The 19,219-nt window shown below is 38.9% G+C and overlaps 1 protein-coding gene and 9 non-coding genes across 11 annotated transcripts; all 10 read right to left on the bottom strand.

Moving 5' to 3' along the window:
- Positions 1-253: 253 nt before the first annotated feature.
- On the bottom strand, positions 254-7,781 carry LOC127874308 (uncharacterized). 2 transcript variants are annotated; one of them, XM_052418555.1, is made up of 4 exons: positions 7,634-7,781; positions 6,476-6,620; positions 1,079-1,219; positions 254-648 (listed from the first exon to the last, which is right to left on the bottom strand). In XM_052418555.1, exons 1-4 carry the CDS (start codon positions 7,725-7,727, stop codon positions 474-476), a joined length of 555 nt encoding a protein of 184 aa, XP_052274515.1. In that variant the 5' UTR covers positions 7,728-7,781; the 3' UTR covers positions 254-473. The 2 variants fall into 2 exon arrangements, with proteins under 2 accessions (XP_052274515.1, XP_052274516.1); XM_052418556.1 differs by lacking the exon at positions 7,634-7,781 and adding an exon at positions 6,723-6,792.
- A 1,885-nt stretch (positions 7,782-9,666) lies between these two features.
- Trnak-cuu (transfer RNA lysine (anticodon CUU)) lies at positions 9,667-9,740 on the bottom strand. Its single transcript has one exon. It is a non-coding gene; the product is annotated as a tRNA-Lys (tRNA).
- Positions 9,741-10,915: 1,175 nt separating this feature from the next.
- On the bottom strand, positions 10,916-10,988 carry Trnak-cuu (transfer RNA lysine (anticodon CUU)). Its single transcript has one exon. It is a non-coding gene; the product is annotated as a tRNA-Lys (tRNA).
- Positions 10,989-11,833: 845 nt separating this feature from the next.
- Trnak-cuu (transfer RNA lysine (anticodon CUU)) lies at positions 11,834-11,899 on the bottom strand. The gene has a single exon. It is a non-coding gene; the product is annotated as a tRNA-Lys (tRNA).
- Positions 11,900-12,741: 842 nt separating this feature from the next.
- Positions 12,742-12,814, bottom strand: Trnak-cuu (transfer RNA lysine (anticodon CUU)). Its single transcript has one exon. It is a non-coding gene; the product is annotated as a tRNA-Lys (tRNA).
- Positions 12,815-13,988: 1,174 nt separating this feature from the next.
- Positions 13,989-14,061, bottom strand: Trnak-cuu (transfer RNA lysine (anticodon CUU)). The gene has a single exon. It is a non-coding gene; the product is annotated as a tRNA-Lys (tRNA).
- Positions 14,062-15,234: 1,173 nt separating this feature from the next.
- Trnak-cuu (transfer RNA lysine (anticodon CUU)) lies at positions 15,235-15,307 on the bottom strand. The gene has a single exon. It is a non-coding gene; the product is annotated as a tRNA-Lys (tRNA).
- Positions 15,308-16,481: 1,174 nt separating this feature from the next.
- On the bottom strand, positions 16,482-16,554 carry Trnak-cuu (transfer RNA lysine (anticodon CUU)). The gene has a single exon. It is a non-coding gene; the product is annotated as a tRNA-Lys (tRNA).
- Positions 16,555-17,397: 843 nt separating this feature from the next.
- Trnak-cuu (transfer RNA lysine (anticodon CUU)) lies at positions 17,398-17,470 on the bottom strand. Its single transcript has one exon. It is a non-coding gene; the product is annotated as a tRNA-Lys (tRNA).
- Positions 17,471-18,645: 1,175 nt separating this feature from the next.
- On the bottom strand, positions 18,646-18,718 carry Trnak-cuu (transfer RNA lysine (anticodon CUU)). The gene has a single exon. It is a non-coding gene; the product is annotated as a tRNA-Lys (tRNA).
- Positions 18,719-19,219: the final 501 nt, after the last annotated feature.

The following is a 19,219-nucleotide window of genomic DNA, read 5'->3' as shown; positions in this document are numbered from 1 at the left end:
GCGAACCCGTAATCTCATATTCCTTTAATGCTCTTCCATAAGTCCCTCCAATGCCCCGCCATTTTTTTTAGCGAAAATGCTATGACTATGAGAACTAAAATGTCCGCGTGTGCCATGTGTCATCACCTGGAAGCACGCATTACTATACCCCCCCCCCCCCTCCCACTACCCGCAAACTCCTGACGCACTTAAAGTCCCAACAATTGAAAACATACGATGTATTGTAATAAGTTTTATTTTAATTTTTTTTTTTTTTTATACATACACAAACAACTTTTTATTGTATGCTAGATATGTAAATTTGCTCCATATAAAATGTAATTGTGCTTGAACTTAAAGTGCATTACAAAGACAAACAAAAAAAAGCTATTAAAAGGAAACATTCCAAATTGTAAATTCTCGAATGGTCACTTTTGAAGGAACATGAATATTAAATAATAGAAAACATATTTCAGGCTCTCGCTATGACGTCATCAGTATTTCCCATACGTCGGAGATCGGAACTGGAACGGCGGAACCGGGCTATCACTGAAGTTGTTCCGCGACATCCGGTCGCCGGCACGCCAGGGGCTCGGCGAGAAAGAGCGCACTGGCTTCGAGGTTCCTGGTTGAGGGACAGGCGTAAGCTGCTTCCGGTCGTCGTCGGAACTGAAATGTTTTATCAATTTATTATCAGTGTACAGATGCGTCGTGATTTTATTTGTAAACATGTGAATAAAGCTTGTACTTAATTGAACAATTTTATTAAGTTTCTATTACAAAGTATTCGATATTAGAAGCTTTTAGCAATCCAGACATGAAATGAAGTAAAACATTCATGTTATAAGTTTACTTTCTTTATGCAGTGATAATAAATGAGGTTAAATAGCTTTTAATTTACAATCAACATGTTTTTTGTTATGTTCATCTTTACAAGGGATTTTATTATAAGAAATAATTCAGGAAGTAATGGCACATACCGGGTACAGTACTCCCGACCTTTATACAAATCACGCAGACGATACAAGAGTTTGATACCTGGTTTAAATAAAAGATATCAAAGAATACCAGAATGATACGCAGTTTGTGTGTCACATACGTTCGTCGGCAGCAGCGGCAGCATCCCCTGGTGGATTTGTCGGACTTAGAGCAGACGTTGTCCCTCCAAAAGTAGCAGCAGACGAGAGCGATGATGACGCCAACGGCGATAACGATGCCCCAGAGAATCAGCTGCTCGCGTCTGCAATCAACATAATGGCTTTGTGTTTAATTGGTTTTCGAACATAAATACCTTTGGGCACAATCTTTTTAATCCACTTTTAAGTACCGAAACAAAAATCCCCTAAGATCGCTTTTGCAGCCAGCTCCCTAACGCCATCAACATATCATTAGCGTGTTTGTATTTCACTGTAAACAATGTAAATAGTTAATAATAATAAATAGTCTGTATGGTATCTCCGAACAGTTCTTCAATTTTTTATTTTAACCCGTTTACATTCCCATTTTTTCTCTCGGTTGTTTCCGGTCTATTATGACATTCCGCAGATGCTATATAGTCGATTTTATACAAAAAAAGAAATGTGTTTGTCAGAAACACTATGTCCCCTTCTGCGCCGCTTTTTTTACCTTTGACCTTGAAGGATGACCTTGACCTTGACCTTTCACCACTCAAAATGTGCAGCTCCATGAGATACACATTCATGCCAAATATGAAGTTGCTATCTTCAATATTGCAAAAGTTATGGCAAAATGTTAAAGTTTGGGCAAACAAACCAACCAACAGACAGACCAACCAACAGACAGGGCAAAAACAATATGTCCCCCACTATAGTGGTGGGGGACATAAAAAGGTTGTACCAATATTTCGCTTTTAAATTTTATACCGAAACAATTGTAGTGATGAAAATGGTTCTAGTTTATTAATACAAAAGCTTCAATGGTGCTCGTCCATTTTGACAAACATGTAGGTAGAGTGTCGTTTGTTTTAACAATATATATGGGCTGGGAACCTTTTTGATTTTTTAAAATGGATATCACTTCTATGGAAACTAACGGCATAACAAAAAAGTACGATTGTTTAAAACTGCAACCGATGACCAGTAGGTCGCGCGAGTTGTGTATTGTGTTATTTCTAAAAATTTGACCCAACATTTGTAAAAAAATATTACAAGATATGTACATTTCCAGAAAGGAAATTCATTTCTACGTTGAATAAGACCAAGTTCATGGAAATCGCGGCACAATTATTGAAGTTATGCCTGTTCAAAGCGATGCACCCTGTTTTCGGGTAATTTTGAGTTGAATGCCTTGTTATATATTTTTGATAGTGATTTTTTAAAAAGAAGTTGATGTTTTGTTATAATTTGATTATTTTGCATTCAAAATTATGCATTTAGTAATAAATATCATAGCTACACGCTAACCACCTTTGAACTTAACTAAAGACAACGACACAAACGTGAAAAAGTTATCACTTCACCTACTTCTATTTTATAACATTTAAAAACCAAATAAAAAAACAACCACTAAAATCAAACGCGCATGAGTGTTCTATACCAATGTTAAGGTCAGAGACTGGAAGACACCGTGTGATCTGCTAGCATAACACTTGATATATATGGCTTTGGAAACACATATGTAAAGGAAATTTCAATAATTAAATTATATTTGTAGTGTATTAGGTATTCGATGTTTTAACGCTAACGCTTGAACACTACGGCATCCGCGGTCCAATACACAACTGGATATCCCACTTCCTCACACAACGTGAAATGTGCGTCGTGGTTGAAGGAGAGAAATCCCGTAATGTTGCTGTAGGATCTGGCGTACCTCAAGGCACAGTGTTAGGGCCCCTGCTGTTTCTTTGCCATATTAACGACCTACCAGAAAGGGTGAAATCCCACATCCGGCTGTTCGCAGACGATTGCCTACTGTATAGAGCCATCAATTCAATCAAAGACCACCGAATCCTACAAGAAGACCTTGAGAATTTACAAAAATGGGCCCAGGACTGGGGAATGCGGTTCAACTCTAAGAAATGTTATTTCCTCAGCTCTTAAACGAAATCTTCATTTTTCTACACCATTGGCAACACAATTCTCAAAAATGTACAAGAAAACCCATACTTAGGAATAACTTTCTCCAACGATATGAAATGGAAAACCCACATCTCAAACATTACTAAACGGGCCAACTCTACACTAGGCTTCCTGAGACGCAACCTCAGATACTGCCCCCAAAACTGCCGGAAGACCGCGTACCAAGCGCTCATTCGCTCTAAACTGGAGTATGGGAGTGTAGTGTGGGACCCATACCAGCAAGGTGACATAGACAAGCTAGAGCGAGTCCAACGATCTGCGGCTCGCTTTATCACCAGAGATTACAAATCCAGACAAGAAGGATGTGTAACAGCCATGCTTGACGATCTAAACCTCCCCACACTACAAGAGAGGCTACGCCACCAAAGACTGACGTTCTTGTACAAGGTAGTGGAAGGGCACGTACCGGCTATTAACATTAATCACTATTTGCATCGACTTAGACCGAAACGCACTATTAGGGCTAAGAAGTTTGAAGATTACGTCCACGACAATATAGTGTTAAAATCGGTGAACAATAACTCTAAGGGCTACCAGCCATTACACACAAACAGTGATAAATTTAAATACTCTTTCTTTCCGCGAACTATCCTTGACTGGAACTTACTCAGTGAAAGCACAGTGAACTCAACATCTATTGAGTGCTTTAAGGCCGCAATATCGTCAAAAGTGGGACATTTGCCAAGCTCATATTAATTTCATGCGCACTCCCCGTTGAATAAAAGCCAAACTTGGTCACTTCAACGTATTCATTCAGATTCAGATAACGATGTTCATTAAATGGTCCTTAGAAATAGTTTCATTTTAAATTAACTTGTTCTCGGAATACAAATGTCACTTGATATACTGTCAGGAAGTATAAAAAAGGAAATGTTGTTATTTAGTCCAAGGTATCTCTATAACATCAGTAGGATTCTAAACAGTGCACCCACATTTCGACATTTGCGTTTGGACACACATTCAATGCATGTAAATGGGATGGATTTTTTTTAACTTGATATATTAAAAGCGATAACTTAATTTTGAAAAAATGAATTGCGTATAAGGTTATGCAATAGCGAACAACTGCATTGCCTTCAGCACTTTGAAATTTTTCTAGTAAACAATACACGTTATTATGTTCGAAAGCGCTCGTTGCGAATGGAATATATTTGTGTAGCTATGTCGTTTACTTACTCGTTTTACTACAGATGCATCACCCGACATCGCGTAATAAATACGAGTATTATACTTATACCATTTAAACAAATTTAATGCGTTTTTTCGTATTGTTTTCGATAATATTTAAGTAAGAAACTCTGTGTGCACTGTATTTCAACAGAAGCTTAAAGAGGTTGTTACATGTGATTACTGTATAACAAGAAACATAATGTCGCGTGGATATGAGCCTCGTTCTGGGAAAACTTGACGTCATGAATGTGCATAAACTTATAAAGTGTCAACACCGAAGAGATTGTTTAGTTCGCACAGACAAAACTTTCCGCCTAAACTGATTTTTTGTTAAGAGGATACCTCCTTTTAACGAACAATTCCATAAAAGCGGGAAGTGTCGTCCCTGATATGCATACGAGAACTTCACAGTCAAATCCGGGATGACACTTAACGCTCATTCATTAAGCACAGTCCGGGATGACACTTAACGCTCATTCATTAAGCACAGTCCGGGATGACACTTAACGCTCATTCATTAAGCACAGTCCGGGATGACACTTAACGCTCATTCATTAAGCGCAGTCCGGGATGACACTCAACGCTCAGTCATTAAGCACAGTACGGGATGACACTTAACGCTCATTCATTAAGCACAGTCCGGGATGACACTTAACGCTCAGTCATTAAGCACAGTCCGGGATGACACTTAACGCTCATTCATTAAGCACAGTACGAGATGACACTTAACGCTCAGTCATTAAGCACAGTCCGGGATGACACTTAACGCTCATTCATTAAGCACAGTCCGGGATGACACTTAACGCTCATTCATTAAGCACAGTCCGGGATGACACTTAACGCTCATTCATTAAGCGCAGTCCGGGATGACACTTAACGCTCAGTCATTAAGCACAGTCCGGGATGACACTTAACGCTCTTTCATTAAGCACAGTCCGGGATGACACTTAACGCTCATTCATTAAGCACAGTCCGGGATGACACTTAACGCTCATTCATTAAGCACAGTCCGGGATGACACTTAACGCTCATTCATTAAGCACAGTCCGGGATGACACTTTACGCTCATTCATTAAGCACAGTTTTTCCCAGATTGCTGCTCATATGTTTTTCGATTAGACTTTTGTTGTGGTTTCTGGACCATGTCAGCGCTTAAAGCGCTCAATATTCCACAATCATCTATCGACCTTTCAAAAGGCACAATGGTTCAATATAAATCATGATGAACTTTGGTCCAGCACAAATACATATAATTTCTATCCGGAACTATTGATCGTTGTTTTAATGAGGATGGCACCGTTGATCCGCTAGTAAAATCAGGATGATTAATGGCCATATATATTTCCATGCTTGCGTTTTTGTTCGATACACATGTACCTTTGTTGTGCAAATAAATGATAGTCAAGCCTCTAAATAAAAATGCAAACTTTTCCTCATCGTTCATTTGTTCCTGTATAAAGATTATAGCAATATTGACATGATTAAAGATATTTATTTTACTTGCACAGTTTGTTTTTAAGCGATTTTTTTGTGTGTCTGTCGAATGCAGTTGGCGTTTTACAACAATTGAGAACGTGATACAAGTACTGAATCAACGGTTGTGCGCTTATTCAATGAATTAAACTGCAACTATATATCCGTGTGTCTTATATAAATTGATTGTCATCTAATGGTTAGTTTTAATAAAGGCAAATAATTAAATAACCGTTGTACAACCACACATAAACGCACTCAAAAAGCAGCCACACATATGAGCACATCAGAGTACAATTCTTATTTCATTTTCATAAATAGTAATCATATCAATAGTGTTCATATTGTCAATAAACAGCTCTGTATCCTGCTACGTTGTAGCTCTTTTCGCCGCGTATTGGGAAACGGAGTTTAACGCATGTGCATAAACTGTCGTCTTTTTTTCTTTATTTTAGATTAACAATTGTAAGTGGTAAGAAACATTATGTGCATAATTTTATGCGCGTGCGGATGGGGACGGGGGTACATTTCTAAGAGTATGAGGTCTTTCCGCGTCAGAAGCTATAATATGTGAGCAACTGGGGGAGGGGGGTGCGTGAGCATTCATGATAAAGAAGTGAATACCTTATTTACTTATAAGACTCGAGAATGATGGCCCTGACCTTGAAGTAGAACTTAAATTCCTGCTATTTCTTTTGTTTTTTTAACGGACAACCAACGATTGTTTACGGACAACATGTAACAGTTAGACATACAGAGTCTTCTTGGACTTGGGCTCACAGCAGGTGAAAGCTGCGTCCTCCTCACAGCACTCCGTCTTCGTCTGGTCAGCACAGTAGTACACGTTCCCTTCTTTCTCACCTACCGCCTCGTTTCTGTAACACTTCGTACCCTCTTGTGCTGAAATACAATGAGAAAAAAGTAAGATGAGTCTGGTATTCACGCAGTAGTACACGTTTCCGTCTCTTTCACCAGCCGCCTCGTTCCTGTAACACTTCGTACCCTCTTGTGCTGAAATACAATGAGAAAAAAGTAAGATGAGTCTGGTAGTCATGCAGATTCCCTCCCATGTTATCATACGACCCGTTCCTGTAGCACTTCGTACCCTCGTGCTGAAATAAAATGTAAAACAATAAAGTCAGACGAGTTATACTAGCACTCAGGAAGTAAAACATATTCCCCTACATGTAACAATTGTTATAGGACCGTATTACGATACTAGGAGTTGAATAGGGCCCATTGGGTGCTCGGCATTTCTTTCATATGATATCAGCATATTCGTTCATGTAAGACTACGTACCTTTCTACACTGAAATGCAATAAAACAACATCAAGTAAGTTTAAAACATTCGTCGCTGTAATATACGCTTAGCTCCCTTTCATACCGGGTAAAGCAGCGTGTTGACGAAGTAAATAAGATAGTTATCGTCAAACGATGTGAATTACAGGTATTAGGGTTTATGTAATACTCTGTTTTCAATTAAAATGATGCATGCAGGAAATCTGTATAAAATCTATCATGTCGCAATACCTAAATTTTATTTTACAGAAGCTCAGTAGTATAAAAATCAGCCCTTATGAAATAAGGCTTTGTCGTCTTTGAACTGAGCTTGATCACATATTGACAAAAAGACATAAAATTTCAATCAAATTGTCGTGATTTGTTTACCATATGTTTTACTACTTCTTCCATATACTCTGCTACAATTGGTACCACTATTCCTACGCTACTGCTGATACTACTTATATACCATTTAACATAAATGGGTACTTTTAAATTCATTTACTGCACGAAATTCATTAATAATTATAGGCCTTCAATAACATTCACACATCTGAAAACAACGAATGCTGTTAACATTTAACGCTTAACTTGATTTGTTAATAAATTGTGAATATATTATGACATTTACCTGTAGTTAATCCTAAGGCGCATATCACAGATAAAACAGCAGCCCATGTCGCTGTATCAACAACGTAAGCACAGTTGTGTTGCCGTCGATTCATATTGCCCTGATTGGTTTAAAAATACATCTTTGAAGCGTTCTAATATATGCCTAGATCGGTATTTGCCAGATTTTGCCTTGTGAATGGCCGAGAGTATTGGCACCAAAAGCCATTTACAAACGATCGATCCGACTTATTGACTTCTGTCAGCTTCTGTACCCGGATTGTGTCGCAGCGTAATCTGATATGGTGTCCCGTACCGCAAAAGTATTGTGTTATATCTATAAAAATGCACGTTTTACAGAGACATCAGATTTTCTGATTGCAAAATATGTGATATGTGCGTTACACCGTCGCATATATTTGTAGTTTCGCGGAAGGTTCGATGCCGACCTTATGGTTAAATATGTCTTATTTAACATTCATGTGATGACATATTGGTAGAATTAGAGGTATTACATTATGAATGTTATCTATATTCGTGTACAGCTGATGTCAGATACGTTGAAAACATTGATGTCAAACTATCATGAATGTTATAATACACGTATTATTACTAAATAAGCGTTTGTATATACGTGATGATGATCCATTGCATGGATTTTAAGCAGGGTGAACAGTAGTTCAGTGTTCTCACAGAGGTCAAGTAACCTACTCACTCGTTTCCTAAGCAAGCTTGGCAGATGTCAGTGTTTTGTTTTCAGTCTTAAGTTCGCATACTAGTACTTATTCCGGCAACACCCATACCTTTGTTTAAACCGAGGTTGGGGTGGCTCGTGGAGTCAGATTAGTATTTATTAATCCCAAATGTAACAGACGATGAATGATGCATATCATAGAAGTGATATTATATCCTCAACTTAAATGCAGCCATCCTTCTTTCGTATTACGAATTGTATTGAAACGAATCTGGATGATTTAATGTGGATAAGCGTTGGTCTTTGTTAATAATATAACTCAGCTTTAGAATTGTATGCATTAAACCTTATGTTGAAATTAACTATTCAGCTCAACTTGTTTTATGATCGGCGTAAGTTCGGCTTCCCTTGTCGTGCATCGTGTGGTGCGATATGTGAGTCAACAACTTCTTAAATATGTCTAACGACTTGAGTTTGGGCTAAATATTGACGAAATTTGGTAAGTGTCCCTTGACAATATCGTGGCAAAATTCTAACATGGGCCAAGTGAATTATGTTTATGAATTTTAAAGTTATATTACACACGCATAATTAGACTTCAGAGAGTTAGCGATCGCCTCATATGGCACCACGATATTAGCTCAACGCTTCAGAGAGTATCAAAAGTGATCAATTTAATCAATACGTTGATATATAGTGGCATTCTGTTTTTCAAAAGAGCTCACAGAAAAAACAAGAGCATTCCATTGTTACAGTATATTCAATATTTGCACTCTGCTTTCTATATTTTCTGTAAGCTAGATCATCGATATCGATTCAGCGGTCCGTTATTTGATTCCATGTTCTTGTGTCAACATTATTGTTTGGTTTCTATCTATGTACTTAATTTGTTATTGGCTACGATTGTTTTAAATGTCCCTGAATTCACAATTCACTGAACACTAGTACATGTTGTTTATTACCTAACAGATTGACGAAATGTAGTTTCAATAGATCCACATTAATTATATGAAAAAAAATGTTCCGCTCCTGGCATTGGCTATTTACTTCGAAGAGTGCAACCTTTCAGTTCCAGCAAACGGCGTCTTGAAAGTTCTAACGGGGTAGTCAAATGCAATGTTTAACAATGGAATTATATATATAATCCTACAACCAGTTCATAGTCAACAACAAGATCAGTACAATAATTATAGCCGGGCTATACAAAACCAATTATCGACCACGCCCTTCTCTTATGCTTATGTTTTATGTAATAATATATAATATATCATATATAAACAAGCATTTCCTAATAGTTTACCTGGTTGCCAAGTGTTTGACCTCATTAACCCGATTCAAATATTGATAAGATATTGTAACGAAACACATACGTGAGGCTCGAACCCACGACCCCGAGATTAAGAGTCTCGTGCTCTACCGACTGAGCTAGCCGGGCTATACAGAACCAATTATCGACCACGCCCTTCTCTTATGCTTATGTTTTATGTAATTATAAATAATGACCATCAAGGTGGGACTCGAACCACCCTACTGCAATGAAATGTTACATTTATGGCATTGCCCAATTACAGAGTAGAGCTTCACCCACTGAACAAGCTGGTCTTTACATTATAAGGCCTCGTCAACGTAACAGTGTGACAAAAATCCCTTATTTGTACAAAATATTTACGCCAAACGTTGGACTCAAACCCATGTCACTGAGATTGTGCTATGCCGACTGAGCTAGCCGAGCTAGCAACGCCATTCATCGACAATAGTTTACCTGGTTCCCAAGTGTTTGACCTCATTAACCCGATTCAAATATTGATAAGATATTGTAACGAAACACATATTAACGATGTTTCATTTAATATTCAATTTTGATTTTTTCTTCTAGAGGTGGCATACGGGTTTTGAAAGAGTTGACCCGCTGACCTAGTTTTGATCCAGTAGAGAAAGATTTTAAAAAAGGGATATGTACTGTTAACATAAACATTCTGACCAGGTTGAGTCAAGTTGAGTCATCAGTTCGGTTTCTAGCTTGCTCTTCATGCTTATCTTGGGTTAGACATGTTGTCGTTATTTTCTTCAAAATGCTAACGCCCGATGTAAATCTAAAACCAAAAATCTAATGAGGATAGGTATGAGGACTGCTGTCAAAAGTGGTGATAAGAACACGACATCGAACTTTATAGAGTGGCATTCTACGAACTAGACAGGCTTTTCTGTCCAACTAAACACCTCGAAGACCGATGAAGACCGAGCTTTGACAGATGTATCTTACGTAAACAAAACTATAACGCCCAACGTACTGTTAACATAAACATTCTGACCAGGTTGAGTCAAGTTGAGTCATCAGTTCGGTTTCTAGCTTGCTCTTTATGCATATCTTGGGTTAGACATGTTGTCGTTATTTTCTTCAAAATGCTAACGCCCGATGTAAATCTAAAACCAAGAATCCCATGAGGATAGGTATGAGAACTTCTGTCAAAAGTGGTGATAACAACACGACATTGAACTTTATAGAGTAACATTCTACGGACTAGACAGGCTTTTCTGTCCAAATAAACACCTCGAAGACCGATGAAGACCGAGCTTTGACATATGTATCTTACGTAAACAAAACTATAACGCCCAACGTGGGGCTCGAACCCACGACCCCGAGATTAAGAGTCTCGTGCTCTACCGACTGAGCTAGCCGGGCTATACAGAACAATTATCGACCACGCCCTTCTCTTTTGCTTATGTTTTATGTTATTATAAATAAGGACCTTCAAGGTGGGACTCGAACCACCCTACTCTAATGAAATGTAACATGTATGGCATTGAAAAATTACAGAGTAGAGCTTCACCCACTGAACAAGCTGGTCTTTACATTATAAGGCCTCGTCAACGTAACAGTGTGACAAAAATCCCTTATTTGTACAAAATATTTACGCCAAACGTTGGACTCAAACCCATGTCACTGAGATTGTGCTATGCCGACTGAGCTAGCCGAGCTAGCAACGCCATTCATCGACAATAGTTTACCTGGTTGCCAATTGTTTGACCTCATTAACCCGATTCAAATATTGATAAGATATTGTAACGAAACACATATTGACGAAGTTTCAATTAATATTCAATTTTGATGTTTTCTTCTAGAGGTGGCATACGGTTTTTGAAAGAGTTGACCCGCTGACCTAGTTTTGATCCAGTAGAGAAAGATTTAAAAAAAAAGGGCTATGTACTGTTAACATAAACATTCTGACCAGGTTGAGTCAAGTTGAGTCATCAGTTCGGTTTCTAGCTTGCTCTTTATGCTTATCTTGGGTTAGACATGTTGTCGTTATTTTTTTCAAAATGCTAACGCCCGATGTAAATCTAAAACCAAGAATCCCAGGATGATATGTATGAGGACTGCTGTCAAAAGTGGTGATAAGAACACGACATTGAACTTTATAGAGTGGCATTCTACGGACTAGACAGGCTTTTCTGTCCAAATAAACACCTCGAAGACCGATGAAGACCGAGCTTTGACAGATGTATCTTACGTAAACAAAACTATAACGCCCAACGTGGGGCTCGAACCCCGAGATTAAGAGTCTCGTGCTCTACCGACTGAGCTAGCCGGGCTATACAGAACCAATTATCGACCACGCCCTTCTCTTATGCTTATGTTTTATGTAATTACAAATAATGACCATCAAGGTGGAACTCGAACCACCCTACTGTAATGAAATGTAACATTTATGGCATTGACAAATTACAGAGCAGAGCTTCACCCACTGAACAAGCTGGTCTTAACATTATAAGGCCTCGTCAACGTAACAGTGTGAGAAAAATCCCTTGTTTGTACAAAATATTTACGCCAAACGTTGGACTCAAACCCATGTCACTGAGATTGTGCTATGCCGACTGAGCTAGCCGAGCTAGCAACGCCAGTCATCGACAATAGTTTACCTGGTTGCCAAGTGTTTAACCTCATTAACCCGATTCAAATATTGATAAGATATTTAACGAAACACATATTGACGAAGTTTCATTTAATATTTAATTTTAATTTTTTCATCTAGAGGTAGCATACAGTTTTTGAAAGAGTTGACCCGCTGACCTAGTTTTGATCCAGTAGAGAAAGATTTTAAAAAGGGCTATGTACTGTTAACATAAACATTCTGACCAGGTTGAGTCAAGTTGAGTCATCCGTTCGATTTCTAGCTTGCTCTTTATGCTTATCTTGGGTTAGACATGTTGTCGTTATTTTCTTCAAAATGCTAACGCCTGATGTAAATCTAAAACCAAGAATCCCAGGAGGATAGGTATGAGGACTGCTATCAAAAGTGGTGATAAGAACACGACATTGAACTTTATATAGTGGCATTCTACGGACATGACAGGCTTTTCTGTCCAAATAAACACCTCGAAGACCGATGAAGACCGAGCTTTGACAGATGTATCTTACGTAAACAAAACTATAACGCCCAACGTGGGGCTCGAACCCACGACCCCGAGATTAAGAGTCTCGTGCTCTACCGACTGAGCTAGCCGGGCTATACAGAACAATTATCGACCACGCCCTTCCCTTATGCTTATGTTTTATGTAATTATAAATAATGACCATCAAGGTGGGACTCGAGCCACCCTACTGAAATGAAATGTAACAATTATGGCATTGCCCAATTACAGAGTGAGCTTCACCCACTGAACAAGCTGGTCTTAACATTATAAGGCCTCGTCAACGTAACAGTGTGACAAAAATCCCTTATTTGTACAAAATATTTACGCCAAACGTTGGACTCAAACTCATGTCACTGAGATTGTGCTATGCCGACTGAGCTAGCCGAGCCAACAACGTCATTCATCGACAATAGTTTACCTGGTTGCAAAGTGTTTGACCTCATTAATCCGATTCAAATATTGATAAAATATTGTAACGAAACACATAATGACGAAGTTTCATTTAATATTCAAATTTGATTTTTTTCTTCTAGAGGTGGCATACGGTTTTTGAAAAAGTTGACCCGCTTACCTTGTTTTGATCCAGTACAGAAAGATTTTTAAAAAGGGCTATGTACTGTTAACATAAACATTCGGACCAGGTTGAGTCAAGTTGAGTCATCAGTTCGGTTTCTAGCTTGCTCTTCATGCTTATCTTGGGTTAGACATGTTGTCGTTATTTTCTTCAAAATGCTAACGCCCGATGTAAATCTAAAACCAAAAATCTAATGAGGATAGGTATGAGGACTGCTGTCAAAAGTGGTGATAAGAACACGACATCGAACTTTATAGAGTGGCATTCTACGAACTAGACAGGCTTTTCTGTCCAACTAAACACATCGAAGACCGATGAAGACCGAGCTTTGACAGATGTATCTTACGTAAACAAAACTATAACGCAACGCCCAACATAAACATTTGTTAACATAAACATTCTGACCAGGTTAAGTCAAGTTGAGTCATCAGTTCGGTTTCTAGCTTGCTCTTTATGCATATCTTGGGTTAGACATGTTGTCGTTATTTTCTTCAAAATGCTAACGCCTGATGTAAATCTAAAACCAAGAATCCCATGAGGATAGGTATGAGGACTTCTGTCAAAAGTGGTGATAAGAACACGACATTGAACTTTATAGAGTGGCATTCTACGGACTAGACAGGCTTTTCTGTCCAACTAAACACCTCGAAGACCGAGCTTTGACATATGTATCTTACGTAAACAAAACTATAACGCCCAACGTGGGGCTCGAACCCACGACCCCGAGATTAAGAGTCTCGTGCTCTACCGACTGAGCTAGCCGGGCTATACAGAACAATTATCGACCACGCCCTTCTCTTTTGCTTATGTTTTATGTTATTATAAATAAGGACCATCAAGGTGGGACTCGAACCACCCTACTGCAATGAAATGTAACATTTATGGCATTGACAAATTACAGAGTAGAGCTTCACCCACTGAACAAGCTGGTCTTTACATTATAAGGCCTCGTCAACGTAACAGTGTGACAAAAATCCCTTATTTGTACAAAATATTTACGCCAAACGTTGGACTCAAACCCATGTCACTGAGATTGTGCTATGCCGACTGAGCTAGCCGAGCTAGCAACGCCATTCATCGACAATAGTTTACCTGGTTGCCAATTGTTTGACCTCATTAACCCGATTCAAATATTGATAAGACATTGTAACGAAACACATATTGACGAAGTTTCAATTAATATTCAATTTTGATTTTTTCATCTAGAGGTGGCATACGGTTTTTGAAAGAGTTGACCCGCTGACCTAGTTTTGATCCAGTAGAGAAAGATTTTAAAAAGGGCTATGTACTGTTAACATAAACATTCTGACCAGGTTGAGTCAAGTTGAGTCATCCGTTCGGTTTCTAGCTTGCTCTTTATGCTTATCTTGGGTTAGACATGTTGTCGTTATCTTCTTCAAAATGCTAACGCCTGATGTAAATCTAAAACCAAGAATCCCAGGAGGATAGGTATGAGGACTGCTATCAAAAGTGGTGATAAGAACACAACATTGAACTTTATAGAGTGACATTCTACGGGCAAGACAGGCTTTTCTGTCCAAATAAACACCTCGAAGACCGATGAAGACCGAGCTTTGACAGATGTATCTTACGTAAACAAAACTATAACGCCCAACGTACTGTTAATATAAACATTCTGACCAGGTTGAGTCAAGTTGAGTCATCAGTTCGGTTTCTAGCTTGCTCTTTATGCTTATCTTGGGTTAGACATGTTGTCGTTATTTTCTTCAAAATGCTTACGCCCGATGTAAATCTAAAACCAAGAATCCCAGGAGGATAGGAATGAGGACTTCTGTCAAAAGTGGTGATAAGAACACGACATTGAACTTTATAGAGTGGCATTCTACGGACTTGACAGGCTTTTCTGTCCAAATAAACACCTCGAAGACCGATGAAGACCGAGCTTTGACAGATGTATCTTACGTAAACAAAACTATAACGCCCAACGTGGGGCTCGAACCCACGACCCCGAGATTAAGAGTCTCGTGCTCTACCGACTGAGCTAGCCGGGCTATACAAAACCAATTATGGACCACGCCCTTCTCTTATGCTTATGTTTTATGTAATTATAAATAATGACCATCAAGGCTGGACTCGAGCCACCCTACTGCAATGAAATGTAACATTTATGGCATTGACATATTACAGAATAGAGCTTCACCCACTGAACAAGCTGGTCTTAACATTATAAGGCCTCGTCAACGTAACAGTGTGACAAAAATACCTTATTTGTACAAAATATTTACGCCAAACGTTGGACTCAAACTCATGTCACTGAGATTGTGCTATGCCGACTGAGCTAGCCGAGCCAACAACGCCTTTCATCGACAATAGTTTACCTGGTTGCAAAGTGTTTGACCTCATTAACCCGATTCAAATATTGATAAGATATTGTAACGAAACACATACTGACAAAGTTTTATTTAATATTCAATTTTGATTTTTTCTTCTAGAGGTGGCATACTGTTTTTGAAAGAGTTGACCCGCTGACCTAGTTTTGATCCAGTAGAGAAAGATTTTAAAAAGGGCTATGTACTGTTAACATAAACATTCGGACCAGGTTGAGTCAAGTTGAGTCATCAGTTCGGTTTCTAGCTTGCTCTTTATGCTTATCTTGGGTTAGACATGTTGTCGTTATTTTCTTCAAAATGCTAACGCCTGATGTAAATCTAAAACCAAGAATCACAGGAGGATAGGCATGAGGACTGCTATCAAAAGTGGTGATAAGAACACAACATTGAACTTTATAGAGTGGCATTCTACGAACTAGACAGGCTTTTCTGTCCAACTAAACACCTCGAAGACCGATGAAGACCGAGCTTTGACAGATGTATCTTACGTAAACAAAACTATAACGCCCAACGTACTGTTAATATAAACATTCTGACCAGGTTGAGTCAAGTTGAGTCATCAGTTCGGTTTCTAGCTTGCTCTTTATGCTTATCTTGGGTTAGACATGTTGTCGTTATTTTCTTCAAAATGCTTACGCCCGATGTAAATCTAAAACCAAGAATCCCAGGAGGATAGGAATGAGGACTTCTGTCAAAAGTGGTGATAAGAACACGACATTGAACTTTATAGAGTGGCATTCTACGGACTTGACAGGCTTTTCTGTCCAAATAAACACCTCGAAGACCGATGAAGACCGAGCTTTGACAGATGTATCTTACGTAAACAAAACTATAACGCCCAACGTGGGGCTCGAACCCACGACCCCGAGATTAAGAGTCTCGTGCTCTACCGACTGAGCTAGCCGGGCTATACAGAACCAATTATGGACCACGCCCTTCTCTTATGCTTATGTTTTATGTAATTATAAATAATGACCATCAAGGCTGGACTCGAGCCACCCTACTGCAATGAAATGTAACATTTATGGCATTGACATATTACAGAATAGAGCTTCACCCACTGAACAAGCTGGTCTTAACATTATAAGGCCTCGTCAACGTAACAGTGTGACAAAAATACCTTATTTGTACAAAATATTTACGCCAAACGTTGGACTCAAACTCATGTCACTGAGATTGTGCTATGCCGACTGAGCTAGCCGAGCCAACAACGCCTTTCATCGACAATAGTTTACCTGGTTGCAAAGTGTTTGACCTCATTAACCCGATTCAAATATTGATAAGATATTGTAACGAAACACATACTGACAAAGTTTTATTTAATATTCAATTTTGATTTTTTCTTCTAGAGGTGGCATACTGTTTTTGAAAGAGTTGACCCGCTGACCTAGTTTTGATCCAGTAGAGAAAGATTTTAAAAAGGGCTTTGTACTGTTAACATAAACATTCGGACCAGGTTGAGTCAAGTTGAGTCATCAGTTCGGTTTCTAGCTTGCTCTTTATGCTTATCTTGGGTTAGACATGTTGTCGTTATTTTCTTCAAAATGCTAACGCCTGATGTAAATCTAAAACCAAGAATCACAGGAGGATAGGCATGAGGACTGCTGTCAAAAGTGGTGATAAGAACACGACATTGAACTTTATAGAGTGACATTCTACGGACAAGACAGGCTTTTCTGTCCAAATAAACACCTCGAAGACCGATGAAGACCGAGCTTTGACAGATGTATCTTACGTAAACAAAACTGTAACGCCCAACGTGGGGCTCGAACCCACGACACCGAGATTAAGAGTCTCGTGCTCTACCGACTGAGCTAGCCGGGCTATACAGAATCAATTATCGACCACGCCCTTCTCTTATGCTTATGTTTTATGTAATTATAAATAATGACCATCAAGGTGGGACTCGAACCACCCTACTGCAATGAAAGGTAACATTTATGGCATTGACAAATTACAGAGTAGAGCTTCACCCACTGAACAAGCTGGTCTTTACATTATAAGGCCTCGTCAACGTAACAGTGTGACAAAATTCCCTTATTTGTACAAAATATTTACGCCAAACGTTAGACTCAAACCCATGTCACTGAGATTGTGCTTTGCCGACTGAGCTAGCTGAGCTAGCAACGCCATTCATCGACAATAGTTTACCTGGTTGCCAAGTGTTTGACCGCATTAACCCGTTTCAAATATTGATAAGATATTGTAACGAAACACATATTGACGAAGTTTTATTTAATATTCAATTTTGATTTTTTCTTCTAGAGGTGGCATACGGTTTTTGAAAGAGTTGACCCGCTGACCAAATTTTGATCCAGTATAGAAAGATTTTAAAAAGGGCTATGTACTGTTAACATAAACATTCTGACCAGGTTGAGTCAAGTTGAGTCATCAGCTCGGTTTCTAGCTTGCTCTTTATGCTTATCTTGGGTTAGACATGTTGTCCGTTATTTTCTTCAAAATGCTAAGGCCTGATGTAAATCTAAAACCAAGAATTACAGGAGGATAGGTATGAGGACTGCTGTCAAAAGTGGTGATAAGAACACGACATTGAACTTTATAGAATGGCATTCTACGGACTAGACAGGCTTTTCTGTCCAAATAAACACCTCGAAGACCGATGAAGACCGAGCTTTGACAGATGTATCTTACGTAAACAAAACTATAACACCCAACGAACTGTTAACATAAACATTCTGACCAGGTGGAGTGAAGTTGAGTCATCAGCTCGGTTTCTAGCTTGCGCTTTATGCTTATCTTGGGTTAGACATGTTGTCGTTATTTTCTTCAAAATGCTAACGCCCGATGTAAATCTAAAACCAAGAATCCCATGAGGATAGGTATGAGGACTGCTGTCAAAAGTGGTGATAAGAACACGACATTGAACTTTATAGAGTGGCATTCTACGGACTAGACAGGCTTTTCTGTCCAAATAAACACCTCGAAGACCGATGAAAACCGAGCTTTGACAGATGTATCTTACGTAAACAAAACTATAACGCCCAACGTGGGGCTCGAACCCACGACCCCGAGATTAAGAGTCTCGTGCTCTACCGACTGAGCTAGCCGGGCTATACAGAACCAATTATCGACCACGCCCTTCTCTTATGCTTATGTTTTTATTAAATTATAAATAATGACCATCAAGGTGGGACTCGACCCACCCTACTGCAATGATATGTAACATTTATGGCATTGACAAATTACAGAGTAGAGCTTCAACCACTGAACAAGCTGGTCTTTACATTATAAGGCCTCGTCAACGTAACAGTGTGACAAAAATCCCTTATTTGTACCAACTATTAACGCCAAACGTTGGACTCAAACCCATGTCACTGAGATTGTGCTTTGCCGACTGAGCTAGCCGAGCTAGCAACGCCAGTCATCGACAATAGTTTACCTGGTTGCAAAGTGTTTGACCTTATGAACCCGATTCAAATATTGATAAAATATTGTAACGAAACATATATTGACGAAGTTTCAATTAATATTCAATTTTGATTTTTTCTTCTAGAGGTGGCATACGGTTTTTGAAAGAGTTGACCCGCTGACCTAGTTTTGATCCAGTAGAGA

Source organism: Dreissena polymorpha, chromosome 3, assembly GCF_020536995.1.
Source record: "Dreissena polymorpha isolate Duluth1 chromosome 3, UMN_Dpol_1.0, whole genome shotgun sequence".
Lineage (NCBI taxonomy): Eukaryota > Metazoa > Mollusca > Bivalvia > Myida > Dreissenidae > Dreissena > Dreissena polymorpha.
Note: the sequence above shows the minus strand (reverse complement) of the source record. Positions and strands in the feature narration are given on the sequence as shown.